Genomic DNA, 15619 nt, shown 5'->3' with positions numbered 1-15619 from the left:
CACACACATTAAATAATGCAAAATTTCTGTCAAGTCAAGATTTTAAAATAACCCAAGCAATGTCAATGGGTTGTCAATGTTTTTATGTAGTGTTGGATACTCAATCATATAACTATGACTACACTCAAGTGTCACTATATATTGTATCGTGTAAACTATGACTTCACCCAAGTGTCACTATATATTGTATTGTTGAATTTGACTACACACGAGTGTTACTATATATATTGTATCATCTAAACTATGACTACACTCAAGTGTCACTCTATATTGTATCATGTAAAGTATGAATACACTCGTGTTACTCTATTGTATCGTGTAACAATGACTACACAAGTGTCACTCCATATTATTGTATCATATAAACTATGACTACACTCAAGTGTCACTCTATATTATATCATGTAACCATGACTACACGCAAGTGTCTCTCCATATTGCATCATGTAAACTATGACTACACTCAAGTGTCACTCTATATTGTATCATGTAACCATGACTACACTCAAGTGTCACTCCATATTGCATCATGTAAACTATGACTACACTCAAGTGTCACTCTATATTGTATCATGTTGACTACACTCAAGTGTCACTCCATATTGTATCGTGAAAACTATGACTACACTCAAGCGTCACTCTATATTGTATCGTGAAAACTATGACTACACTCAAGAGTCACTCCATATTGTATCGTGTAAGCTTTGACTACACTCAAGCGTTACTCTATATTGTATCGTGTAAGCTATGACTACACTCAAGCGTCACTCTATATTGTATCGTGAAAACTATGACTACACTCAAGAGTCACTCCATATTGTATCGTGTAAGCTTTGACTACACTCAAGAGTCAATCCATATTGTATCGTGTAAGCTTTGACTACACTCAAGCGTCACTCTATATTGTATCGTGTTCACTACAATCAAGTGTCACTCCATATTGTATCGTGTAAACTATGACTAACCCAAGTGTCACTCTATATTGTATCATGTAACCATGATTTCACTCAGATGTCACTCCATATTATATCATAGTTCGGAACTTCATAGTACTTGGCTCACTGTCTAAATAAAATCTAAACATTTTTTTCCCATATACAACCGTTCATCATTGCCAAACTGAAAATAGCCGTTGCTGTACATGGGCGATGACGTGTTCAACATTTGTATCCTGTTTACACTTACAATGATGTATGTCGGATATTCGAATATGAATAAAATGTGTGTAGCATTAAAATGAAAGTCATTGTATGATTAAGATAACCTGATAGAGTAGGTAAACCGATATGATTCTAAAAGAAAAGACAATCAGTGTCTTCAATGCATGTACCTTGTAAACATTACAGAATAAAATTCTTTGTTTATTTATCAGATTACTTTAGGTACATCATTAAGGCTACTTTTTATAGTGTGTAGGGACGTTGAAAAGTGTAGATATGTGACCGTCTTCTTCACCTGACAGTTTGTTTCGAGAAAACTGTTCAAATTCAATATTGCCATCGGAAATTCGCTTCACTGTCTCGCCAAGAGAAATAACCGAGGACAAATCATCGATAGGTGAAACTCGCCGTAAGCTGCTAACAGTCATAACACTTAACCTGTGGTTATATTTCCCCAGTGATGTTACAGATTGATGTTCTTGGCAATCGGGTTGAAACGAAGAATGCCCCAAATTAGCAGCACTGTGTAGTATTTCCCTCGGTATTCTCATCGCGACAGCACCGGAGAGTCGACGAAGACCATGGTTATACAAGTCATCCCCATTCTGTTGCACTATTTCGATGATTTCGCCTTCAAGGTTTCTAAGTTCTCCCGATTTCTTATCGTACGTGGCGTTCAGCGCATGCTCGACGATGTCTGAACCTAGCATTTCTTCCTGGATATTAATTCGAAGACCCACTGTGATGTCTAGTAGTTTTAGAATTATAAAGGATGTAACCAATGTCCATAGAATAACGACAACAACGGCCAGGGTTTGTACACCTAACATGTAAAATTCTCCTCCATAGAACACCCCTAGAAATGGAAGAGCATTCTTAAATTATAATATTTTCAACAATATATATATATAGAGTGGGTCTATATATATATATATATATATATATATATATATATATATATATATATATATATATATATATATATATATATATATATATATATATATACTTTAAAAAGCATATTAAGACATGTTTTTGCGTAGATTTGATATTTTGCTTTCAGTGGTAAAACAACCAAATGAAATTCAACCTGAGCAACAGCAGTAGTAAATTAATGTTACCCTTAATACTTCAGGATGTTTTAGAAATAAACGACAGAGCACAGTGCGAAAAATTTTGAGAGCAATTCATATGAAAAGTGTAGATGAAAAGACAACATTTTTCAGTCTTGAGTAAAGGTACGGTCTAACAGTTTCTACTACGTTTGTTTTTATACATATGTGTACATTGTAGTTTGAGACTACAGTCTGAGAAAATAGACAAGTACAATACCTTCATATCTAGCTATTTGACCAAGTTTGTCCTTGCGTACAAACAGGCCGACAGCGATCAGACCCCATATTGCTGCAAAACCATGGACAGGCACAACACCTACCGGGTCATCTATCTTGAGTTTTGTCATCAACTCCGTACCAGTACAAGAGATTAAACCTCCCACTGCACCGATAAGTAAACCTTCCCAGGGGTGAGCCAAAGCGCAAAGAGCTATGGGAAATGAGTAAGAGATTGTCATGAGGTATTCATATACTAGTCTAGTGGTTTTAAGAAACCATGTCGTGAGAAGGTAATGAGTTGTAAGATCTCCTAAACCATTTAAACCAAATATCTGAAAGCTAACTTTACAATTATGTACGTGTAACTTGTTCGTAATGATTTACAATTAGATCTATACATGTGTCCAAGTACACATATAATATATATATATATATATATATATATATATATATATATATATATATATATATATATATATATATATATATATTATATTATATTTATATATATATATATATATATATATATATATATATATATATATATATATATATATATATATATATATAAATATATATATAGTTAGTTATTTATCTTGAGTCAATTTGTCGACTATTTTCCAATGTTATTGTAATTGTACAAGAACACTAGCAGTCGACAATATGTTGAACGGGAGTTCCCTGATGAGGCCTTCATGTCACTTCCCTGGCAACCTGGCCTGCACATCACTTTCCAATCGGTATTTATAAGCGAAAGTTAACGTGGACAACGTACATTATCTCCTTTAAAAACCAGTTGTTATTACATATAGTGAATTCATAAGGTATCCTTTCATTTCAAATTGATGAAACTTAATAGGCATCATTTTTGGCTCGTCCAGTAAAACATACCACACAATATGAACTTTCCCTACTTCCCCCCAACTATTCTAATGCTATCATTTTTATGGATATAAAACAATTTGAAATTTTGTTTCGAAATCCCCAAATATATTTTCTCATGGATGAAAACATTGTCATAAAGTTACACGTACCCGTGCCGGATACGAGGGATCCCAGAATTCCGTTTATCAGATACACAATACTGAACGTCCTTTTCTTAAAAATGTAACTGCAGGAATGAAATTTCATTTGTCATTATCACCTTAAATATGTAATATATTGTAAAGTTTTGACATCTATTTTATAAATTGAGTATGTACATGTATGTAAAACAACGTGGAGCGATTAAAACGTTAAGGTTTATGAGATATGAGATTATATAAGATGTAACATCACGAGATATGTGACGAGATTCGAACGACGTAGTAGGTCTGTCTGTCTGTCTGTCTGTCTGTCTGTCTGTCTGTCTGTCTGTCTGTCGGCCTGTTCGTTCGTCCGTCCGGCAACCTATTATATATAAAATGAGATAGAGATAAAGTAAAATACGATGAGAGAATGTTAGATGCTAGAATGAGTTGTATCAGATTGAATAATACGTACAATTGCAAGAAGAGATGTATGGTATGTCGATGTCTAAGTAATTCAACATAGTATATTGAGATAAAGAATTAAATTTAGAAGATGAGATGATAAAGATCCTATTAGATCCTTTTATGCTAATAAAAGATCAAGACAAAGCAAACTAAAAACAGAGAGTGTCAAAGAAAAGATAAGTACAACAATCACTGTCTTTACCTTAAACCTGTTCCAGCTATACCTCCGCCAACTGAGCATGTAACGGTCGTCACTGCTGATCTGTCGACGAGACCAAGCGATGTGCAATGACGAGTAATCATAACCACAGAGATATTCCTTACTTAGTAGTAGTCAAGCTATGTTACTAAATCTGTGTACTAGCGTTTCGAATAGTATTTAGAGGGAGACCGTGTGTAGTAAACAGATACATGGTGTTCACATTAAAACGCAATATGATGTAGGTATCAAATGCAAAATATGTTTGTATCACAAGCAAATTATTAAAAACATTCAAATATGTACAATTCGACGGTAAAACTAAAGATAATATGTGAATTTACTTTATGAGAGATCAAACAGCACCTTACCTCGCAGCTAACTTCCATTTTGAACCTGTTATACCATACGTACTGCCACAGTTAAAACCAAGCCATCCCCACCTACAAGGGAAAATTTGATTTTATTTATATGCCTTAAACTGTAGCTTCACGCAGTGCTAGAACATTATTTATAAATATAATTATACTCAGTATATTCTCAGCAGTATATGTAGTCGAAACAAAACTTACCAAAGCATGAACATCCCGAAAATGGCGTTCGTTGGTACGCCCATTGCTGTTATCTGGTTCCGTAGAGACGTTTCTCCAAATCGACCAGTCCTAGGCTTGAGCATGACCGTTGCAACTAGACCAGTAACGCCTCCGACCAGATGGACACAGCTAGCCCCAGCTATGTCCACTACTCCAAGATGACGCAACCATCCAGTTGGCGCCCAAACCCATCTTGTAGGGATGGAATACAGGAATGTATTTATGAAAGAGAAAAGTGTGTAGGATTCTAACTTGGTACGTTCTGCCATAGCTCCACTAACTATTGTCGTTGACGTGGTGGCGAAGGATGCATGAAAAAAGAAACTGGAATATACGCTTCCAAAAGTGTCCTCGTCATCATCATGAACGAAGAAATGTCCAACGCCAATGAATGGATTCGAGCCTGTGTCGTCGCCAAAGCTAAGTCCGTAGCCGAACATCCAATACGACAAACCACCAAATATTACATCAACGGCATTTTTAACCATGATGTTAACTTCATTCTTTCTCGATACAGACCCGGATTCAAGAAGCCCAAATCCGGACTGCATTGTAAAAATGATGAAAGCACTCGTCAGGATCCAAGTAGCATCGTCCCAACCTCTTTCAAGAATCTCGCTGCTGTTACTTTCGTTATTGTGAAATGAATTGTTTTCATTGATAGGGACCGTCATGGAGACAGATTCGGTAACGTTGCCAACTTCCACCATATCGATCGTTCTTACAGTGGCAGGCGCATTTGAAAGAAACCAAAGTTCTCAATTCGTCTTAGTAGCTTTCAGTGGCTTTAAATATTCGTACCTTCACAGTTGTTGTCTTTGAGACATGTCTGTCTATATAACACACTACGTAATGATGACGACTTGCCATTATATATACATATGGCTTTCCCCCTAATTGAAATTGTTGCGGTTTATTGGGGTATGTGTCGTTCACTCAGTCATTTCCAGACTTCGCTGTAGGCTTGCCTTTAACAACAGTTTCCTAAAATGTCATTAATTTCAAGAATTGTAAGGCACGGATTCCGAACTTCAAGACCTTATAATGAACCGCATTCGTTGTATTGGTTATTCAAATACATCAGAGGAGATGTAGCGTGACATGACGTTTTCCTCCTCCAGGAAGTATGGTTAACTTATTACAACCCTAGGTTGGTAAAATATGTTAAGGATTCACACAAAACACAAAACAAAGCATGTGACTAACAAGCCTCAGGCTTACCTTTTGTATGTAGCTAGTTCCATTCAATTTTGTACCGTTTTTTCTTCTGCTAGACATTTACAGTAATTAGGCAACTTTGCTGAAAAGACATTTGACACGTTTGTAAGGTTTCCTTTTAAATCATATCAACAATCATTGCAGTTAGGGGTGCGGGGCGGGGGTCGAGGGGTGGGGGTCGTTGTTAGTCTTTTCAGTGTATCTGTTCGTTGCTACTTTTTCCAAATTACCGTCGAAAGCCGTATTTGGATAAACACTGAAGGAAATCTGTCGAATACTGGACAACACAAACTTTTCCATTTGCAAATCATTTAATACTATTTCTTAGTCATTCTGTATTAAAGTACAAAGACTTTATCGAATGGCGTTAATGTTTATGCATTCATACTTCAGGTTTATTTTTAAACAATACACAATATTAATAAAAACCTTCAAACAAGGCTGTTTCTTACTCTGTTTAATTTTTTACACCAAATTGTAGTTAAATGTGGAAATAAAGTTTAGGTCATTACATATCAATGATTAAGAAAAGTAACTGTGAAAATAATCTAAAACATTTTCACTATTAACATTCTTATCTATGTACCGGTTGAAGCTATTCAGAATTGGCGCCGGAAAAGCGGAAATGAAGCTGAAGAATCGTCGGAAATGAAATTTTCTGAAGCTTTCGTATAAGTTAAATAAGTTACAGGGCAAATAACAGTGTTTTCATATGCCAAATAGTACTCGTCTAATATATCACCGAACATTTACCTGATGAATTAGGTGACGAAAGATATACGTGCATGTATACAAGTTGAAAGCTTAAGGTGTAAGACATAAAGATTGTGTGCAAGTGGTTATTTGATATATTTATTGAGCACTGTTCTCTCCAGAGAGACGCATTAATATATAAGCTTATTTTTGTCGTTCAAACACTATTTCAAGCATATATACCACACTAGTTGAAGCAATAGCAACACAGACAGATACAGTCTTTCATGTAAATGAAATTATGGCGTCGTCTATTATGCAACGATTTCATTTTGCAATAATACTAAATATACTCTTGTTTAGCTACCATTGATGAACTCATACTCAATGTAGTCTAATATATCATTTTTCTTTCAAAGTTTTACTGCCATATTCAAACATGGCACCCGGATTTGAGAAAACACTGGAACCTTGAGATGCTGAAGATGATTTATTTCGAGCGTCTGTGGAGTGTTTGGCGATAATATCGGGTTCTCCGCTGTCATTAATTACCTCATCGAGGTTGGTCACCGTGGCGGTGGAACTTCTGTTGTCAACATCTTTTCCGCAGATACTCTTCGTCTTGACGGCCCATTGCGCTGTTCTATTTCGTGCTATATTCTCACTGTCTCCCCCATAGTGTTCAAAATCAGTTTTATTATCAAACTTATCAATAGAGTTAAGCACACGAGATGGCAACCCAAAAACGACTAGGCGAGAGAGTTTGCTCATGCGTGCAATATAATCTTCATCTAATTCATCACCTACGTTACTATTGATAACTTCTATGATTTCTCCATCAATGCCTCGCAGTTCACCTGTGGCTTTGTCATAAGTTCCATTTAGAGAGTGCTCTACAAGGTCAGCGCCTAGAAGTTCTTCTCTCAGGGGCACTCGTAGACCAACCGTCAGGTCTACTGCTTTCAAGCACAATAAACCACTAGTCAGAGTCCATACTATTACTGATACTATCGCCAGAATCTGCACACCCAGCATATACAATCCACCTCCATAAAACAGCCCTGTGGAGGTATAAGCAAATAATTGAATCTGTTGTTACTCATATGTTATTTTGGTCGCCAACGGGACTATAGCTGGATGTCTTTCAAGAATTTTTTTAAATGTAAAATCCGTTGGCACTGTTTTCAGGTTAAAACATCATCGTTTAAATCCGGAATGCCTACTAGGAAAGTAATCAGTATTCAATTTTAATTAGGAAATGCAACGAAGCTACAGTGGAGATTGCATGATTATCTTTTTACAACCAGAAGTTAAGTTCGCGACGGCTGTTTTGTGTCTGTGTGCCCATGCCATTTTGCTCAAACAACACCACCATCATTTGAATGACACCAAGTATTTACTATAGACAGCGTCTCAGGTGTTAGATAGTAAATTGACCGATCTGAAATTACATGTATCTAAGAGGTTATCTTTAATGTGTGTCATATTTTCGAATAATGCCTGCCACATAACAGTTCAACGAGTAATGTTACTAACTCACCATTGTGCTGCGCAATGTTTTCTATTTCGTCAACCCTAGCAAATAATCCTACTGTGAGGAGAGACCATATAGAGGCGAATGCATGGACAGGTACAACTCCAACAGGATCGTCGATGCGCAGTTTTTCCATCAAATTACATCCAAGATTTGCGATTGCACTTCCGATTGCACCGATGATTAAAGATTGCCAAGGGTGTGCCAATGCACAAAATGCTTAAGAAAGAAAGAATATCAAAGAAGATAAAGCAAAAAATCATTATAGATATACGTTGAAGAACACGAACGCGAAGAAAATGTACTTAATAACAAGGTTGTCATACAGCATGCCAAATACTTGCATCTATTAGAACTCGATATAATATTCATCTAAATTAAACACAATGTAGTTCAAAGACGTATTTTGTTTATCTAGATAATTTCTTATCCCTTTTATTTTATTTGATTCTAATTTGTCCAACCCAAGACATTGTCCAGAATCAAAACATCCCAAAGTAATCATATTTATATCTTTCACAATAACGTACATGTAATATATTTTTATTTCAAAACACGAATAATAGTAAAACGAAAAATTACACAACTGATGAAACTCACCTGTAATTGAAACCAGCGAAGCTAACACACCGTTGATCAGATACGCAATGTCGAATGTCTTACGTTTGCAAACGTAACTACGAACAAAAAAACAATACACCATATATATAATAGTCAAGTTTGTCATCAGTGCAAGTGTTAAACGGCAATGGATGGACCATAGCCTATGATAAACAGTGTGTGTATATCATGTACAATATACCATTAAGTATGTTTTCTTCCTGAAATCCAAAGATGAACAGATTTATTGACTTCCAAATCTGCAGTTGTAAATATTGCAATGTTAATTTGCTAAAAATGAGATTGGACTTTTAATACCTGAATACATACAGTATCATAGTATTTTCGATAGGATTTTTATGCTATGGTTATATTTTAATATTTAGCAGCAGATAATCTTATAAAACCATTTGTGGTAAATGCAAGTTAGTATAAAAGCAACATTAGTATGGATACACAGTAAAACAACCAATCAATAGTTTGAACTTGATATGAGTCATCACTCATTACTTAGGAAACACGAGAGACAATAAGGTACAAGAATACTTTCCCTTTTACGCTACCTTTTTATTTACGTATTTGTTTGTCCTTCATTTTAATGTATACACTGATTATCTGAGCTTACCTGAGTGATATACCAACTAAACCACCAGCGATTGATGACGTAATTGTTGAAACTGCTGACCTGTAGTGGAATATTGATATGAATAAGATTCTGTAAAAGTCCCCAACCCGCCTTCAAACTGGTAAGTGACTGTGATGGTACAATCTGGGTACCCGTATTGACGATGACAATATTGTATTGATCCAAATGAAGTCAACAGGATACAAATCAGTCTATTTTAATGTGCGGAGAATTTCACACACACTTTTTTAATAAAGGCTAGTTCAGTAGAGTCTATTTCCTAGCATGCGTTTCTTTGAAATCAATCGCGTTGAAGTACACAATTCTAACCATGAAAATAGAAAAATTAACTAAATATCTTTTAGACTATCAAATCTTTTGACACAACACTTTAGCAGACTGGTAATTTTATTTTTTTTAGATCCAACAAAGATATGTTGTCAAGTTTGATGTTATTTTATGATGTATATTTATTCAAAAAATGATGTTGATGTTCACTGTCACATTGCAATCATTGCAAACGGTATACTGATACTGATCGCTATTCTTATGTCATCAAAATTGTTAATTCTGAATAAATATGTATTATATATATTTTATCCTGTCAGATGCATGATTTATGACATCACTATTATAATATATGGAAATGTCAAAAGTTGGAATATCTGATTTAGTCCTAGAATAACAATACACTGGTCCTGGAAGGAAATTTTCAACAAAAACAGACACGATGAAGAAACGATGACCTTTCCTATTGCAAATATTGAAGAGATTTCGAAAATAGTAGGAATAATCAGTGCATGGACCATGTTGAACCATTTCCATTAAGGACACGTCCTATTCTAAATGTACCCTCAGGTATTGAAACAGCCCAAAGAAGCATGGAGTAAACTAGATTTTTAATCTCCATCAACAAATTCATCAAAAAGGAGTGTCGAGTAGAAAAAAATTTTTGCTCATAATAAACAAACTGTCTGCTTATCAAGTGTCGTGTATATTGATAATAGCATTCCAATTGCCAACGTGGTTCTAGTCATTTAGATTATAGTCAAAACAGTAACCTTGACAATAAAGGAGAGTGCTGATAACACACAATTACAATTATGTTCCTGTATTCGTGACCCTTATTACGATATACTGATTACAGCCATAGGCTACATTGTGAGGTGAAGTTCTGCAATGTTAAACATTGACTGCTACGCAAACTGATGTCCACAACGTATAATATAATAATCAGAGTCTAAGTGAAGCCATATTAAACCTTAGTATATGACATATCAAATTTGTTGGTTTTTTTAACATTGAAATAGTAAGGCTTCTTTCTGAGGAGGAGAAGAAGACGAAGAAGATGAAGAAGACTTCTGTTCTTGCTGTCGAAAACTCACGCCATTTCTAAAACAAGATAATCTAGAGTGATAAACATGATCATTTTTGTCGAAATTGTTCGTGAGTTACTTTAATCTGCTGACTGTGTAATTAAGAAATGTAGCAATGTTTTGAGTCGGCTGAGCATTACGTAAGTGTTCGCACAGTGTGGGGAACGTACCAATACAAACAAACATACACAATAAATTTAACTGGCGAGAAAATTAGCTCATAAAGAAGGTTTATTTCCTAACCGTCAGCTATTCACAAACCTCTTTAGACCATGGTTGTTCTATTTTATCATTACGTTTCAAATCTCTTTCCTCACTTGATTTCTGAAATTAATTTTAAATAGTAACAACAGATTGACTTTTATGTATGAAAGTAACAAGTAACCATTATGGCAACGATGTGATTAGCTTCATTATTGCAGTTTACTCACCTTGCTGCCAGTTTCCACTTTCCACCAGTGATGCCATAGGTACTTCCACAGTTAAATCCAAGCCAACCCCACCTATAAAATGATACTAAACCATTATGGAACTAGATAATTACTCAATTCAATCTCATTCATCAGCCAATACAAGTATATGTTTGGAGTTGTTTCCTTTAATGTATAGTCTTGTATATAAGAACTAAACTATTACGAGTTATGACTTGGTTTTTTAGTCACTCAATGAGTAAATAAAGTTTTAATCATTTCACGTTGTCATTTTCTAAATAACCTAGCAACGTATATGTATATGGATAATATGCTGACCTTCTGTATGTAGCAGATTCAGCGTGTGAAATGATTGTGATATTCTATCTTTACGCATCGTACCATAAAACTAGTCTCCACCGGTTCATGAATAAAGTGCGTATTGCAGAAATAGACGGGACATATATTGAAACAGCAGATGCTATACACCAGCTGCAAGACTTTGTAGCTAGAAAGGCAATTGAACTAACAATATGTAAATATGTGACATGAAAATTGCTAATATCCTTGACCAGGCTATAAACGCGAATAATGTACCCAGACGTAGAGACTGGAGTAAAATAAATTTGGTTCATGTCTGCCAGTAACAGTAACAAGCTTTAAGTATATATTTTCAATAATACATAATACGCGTTTCGTAGCAACGTTTTCAACTTATGTAAGCTTAATGTCAGAAGTCACTTTGGAGATGTAAATGGTGTCTCCTGTTGCTTGACAAGTTAAATAGATATGTGATAACGGGTCTCGTACATGTCATTATAAACTATACGAGAAAAGGTTGTTTTTCAATCGAAGAGATATAAGAAGTGTAGCTTGTTAATATTTGGTATTAATAACTTTTCCTGTCAATACATAATAGGGAGTTTGAAACAGAATAACCTACCATAACACAAACATCCCAAACATAGCATTCGTGGGGGATCCCATGGAATGTCCTTTCTTCCCGTCTTCAAATCTATTTGTCCGAGGCTTTAATATCAAAGTAGCTATCAATCCTGTTACCCCACCAGTTAGATGTACACTCCCTGCTCCAGCTATATCAACCACGCCAAGTTTCTTGAGCCACCCATTCGACGCCCATAACCAATGAGTTGGTATGCTGTATATGAGGGTGTTGAAGAACGAGAACAGTATATAGCTTTCAAGCTTTGTTCTTTCGGCCATTGCACCACTTACTATTGTTGTTGCCGTTGTAGCAAAAGACGTGTGGAAAAAGAAACTGGAGAACAGTAGGCCCATGTTATCATCATTAGCGTGTACGAAAAATCGTCCAACCCCCAGGAAGGGATTGCTGCCATCTGCTTCACCGAAGCTTAAGCCAAAACCAATCGCCCAGTAAGACAAGCCGCCGAAAAGCACATCAACAGCATTCTTTACCATGATGTTGACTTCATTCTTCCGTGTCACTGAGCCTGATTCAAGTAATCCAAACCCAGACTGCATGGTGAAAATAATAAACGCACTGGTGAGAATCCAAGTTGCATCATCCCAATTGGCCTCTGCGTGTTTGATAATTACCTTACTGTAGATTTGTGTTCGGTCACTTAGATTGAATTTAGCCGATACGTTGACCAGGGTTCCGTTGAATAAATCAACCATGTCTGACAACGACTGTGGTGCCATTGGTAATTTGAATTCTAACAGGAGAATATTAGAAACAGTCGTACATGCATATGTTGTAAATAGACATGCATACGTCATAGACGTAAATCTCCTCCTGCCCAGATCTTTGTTCGCATCCTTCCATGATATTCTAAACTTCTCACTGTTGTACGTGTTACGTTTGAAAATCCTTGAGTAAAGAAGGTCGTTCGAAACATCACACTAACAACGATGCCACTACCTTAGAAGCGTGTCTTTCTTGTTCACCATAGGAATATGCATCTCAAAATGAGGTCTGTGCTAATGAGATGCTGCTGAATACTATAGATATTTCTCCTTATAATAGCCGAATGACGACAAACAAGCAAATGTACGTTGCCGAGTTGGTAGACGTTCGACATTATTCATACCGAGAAAATGGGGATCATTGAGAGTAAACTCACTATACACCAGCAGAACACATTTATAACAGAATCAATGCATAACAGAAATATCTACAAGTTTTGTAGATATACATATGTATTTTGTATGATGAGTAAATCTCATTATTAACTCCCACTTGAACCCAAACTTGTACTTATCACTTGCATATGTCAACAAAGTGATGGGTGCATTTGGTATTTTGAAATAGAGAGAAAATATGTCATTTATTCTATATTTTAACGATTACAACTAGTTAAGTGAACTTAGCAATTGTGTATTGCAACTAATATAATAGACTACTAGTTTATCAACTTTCTTAGTTTTTTGGCAAATGACAGTATTTTGAAATTAAATAAAACTTATTCTCGTGTTGGCATTTAGATATCAACTCTGTTCTTTTGTTTAGTGTGGAGATTTTGTCTGCTTTAATAATGGTTAGTTTTTCGGTTAAAAACAAGTTGTATCGTTTTGTTTTATTGGTGTATGCTTGGGCTGTCTTGCTGATGGGCCAGGATACGGAAAAAGGCTCGTTGTTTCTTTTCAGTTTCCAAATGTGTTTTGATAGTTCTGTGCTGTTATAGCATCTATCACCTCAACTAAACCCGTTAACTAACGGAACATCAAAGCCCGACATGTAACAACCCGCCAGCACCTACTTGTCCGCACCCAATACCTCACACAATAACAACCAACACCTTCACACACACAGATACTCACCGAGTTATATATATATATATATATATATATATATATATATATATATCCCTATTTTCGTTCACTAAAAATAGAATGCGTTTTTTCGTATTGATAACTCATGTAGATGTATACTTCTACTATAACCTTTTATATTTGAATACACCTTTACTGAAAGATATAAAGGCAACTATATGGATGGATATGCAATTTAATCGCACCGTTGCATATTTTAAATACAAAGCATGATAGTCAAAAGCTTACATTCTCAGACTGAAGTATATATGTATGTGTTTATTTCCGCTATCTCACCATGACAGCACGAAACTATCAAACAAAATTTCCCTGAATTAATCAGTAGCTCTGGGCCTAAGTATCCATCAATGATATAGATGTTGTCACAAAGCAGCCGTTCGCCAAAGGCAATATTGAAAATAATTCAATCCTTGAATCATATTTTTTCTAGGCGAATGTCTTACTTGCTTACATAACAATGTATATATTATTATGGCGAAGTCCATGTTATGAATACCTTATATGAGATAACATTACACTAAGCGAATCACCTAGAGGCTATATGATATAACATTTCTTCTCTCTTAAAAACGTTCTAGTCGACTAGTAGCCAAACTAAATTTGCAGTAAAGTAATATTAGGTGACGTGGTGAGGTTTCGAGATGTGATGTAATTAAACCTAATACATGTACATGATTATTATAATATAAACTAGTCTGGGCATCATTGGCAAGCGTAAATTCTGACTGGAACAATCTTCTACAAAAATGCTGTAAAACATAATGTTTTTATTCGTGAACTCCCATTGCGAGTATTTTTCAATTTTCCTTTAACGACGTGTTAACTTGTCAGTCCGCTCCAAAAGGTAGAGACAATTTTTGAGCGAGTTAAGGTATACATCACTAGTTTATAAATTATACTGAATTTGCTTTAAAACGCTGTTGAACCACTGTCTATGGTTCAACAAACCGTTAAACGAAACCTAGACAAGTTTTTTGTTGTTGAAACCACTCAGATTACATTTCTGATGTTTTCCAGACACAGAAAAGTTCTTAAATTTCCGATGTGTTTTGTCAAGTGTCAAGCTACACAAGTCACGTAGCAGACTTTTTCTAATAAGTGCGTGCTTTCCTTTTCATTCACCTGTATGGACGAACATACTTCTTTATCACAAACTGTCGAGTGTTACAACTCAAAAGCTGCTAATCTCCGTTTCTGACCGTTTCCCTGAGTTATTGAATATAATTTTGTCACCATTCAAACGCCTCCTAGTTATAATGGTTAATGGTGCAGGGCTACCAGAATTTCTTTTCTTTTCTACCAAGCTTTGGGATATACGTCGTTGAAAAATTACAGTCTGGTTTATCGGCAGATTTCAATGAAGAAACTGCTTTATGACTTCACCATATAAGTGTTGCACTTGGGATGTGGAAGTGTGCGTATGTTTGTGGAATTTGTATGTGTTTTGTCACTGTAAGATTACGCTAATAAAACCCACCAGTAACGAGCTCCATTTCACGAATTTACACTTTATTTGACAATAAATAAATAAAGCATTACTTTACGACTTTGTATATTTCAAAACAAGCAAGCACGTCATTACATTAAT

General features: G+C 35.4%; 2 protein-coding genes across 2 annotated transcripts; both read right to left on the bottom strand.

Annotated features, from left to right (window-relative positions):
- Positions 1-1396: 1396 nt before the first annotated feature.
- LOC144443094 (putative ammonium transporter 2) lies at positions 1397-5471 on the bottom strand. Its single transcript, XM_078132468.1, has 6 exons — positions 4741-5471; positions 4540-4611; positions 4172-4231; positions 3529-3605; positions 2514-2705; positions 1397-2016 (listed from the first exon to the last, which is right to left on the bottom strand). The coding sequence occupies exons 1-6, from the start codon at positions 5469-5471 to the stop codon at positions 1397-1399; spliced, it is 1752 nt and encodes a 583-aa protein (XP_077988594.1).
- Positions 5472-7074: 1603 nt separating this feature from the next.
- Positions 7075-12978, bottom strand: LOC144443093 (putative ammonium transporter 3). The gene is made up of 6 exons (XM_078132467.1): positions 12161-12978; positions 11239-11310; positions 9432-9491; positions 8807-8883; positions 8213-8425; positions 7075-7733 (listed from the first exon to the last, which is right to left on the bottom strand). Exons 1-6 carry the CDS (start codon positions 12976-12978, stop codon positions 7075-7077), a joined length of 1899 nt encoding a protein of 632 aa, XP_077988593.1.
- Positions 12979-15619: the final 2641 nt, after the last annotated feature.

The sequence above is a fragment of the Glandiceps talaboti genome, chromosome 12 (genome assembly GCF_964340395.1).
Source record: "Glandiceps talaboti chromosome 12, keGlaTala1.1, whole genome shotgun sequence".
In the NCBI taxonomy this organism is placed as follows: domain Eukaryota; kingdom Metazoa; phylum Hemichordata; class Enteropneusta; family Spengelidae; genus Glandiceps; species Glandiceps talaboti.
This window is presented reverse-complemented; position numbering and strand designations above follow the sequence as displayed.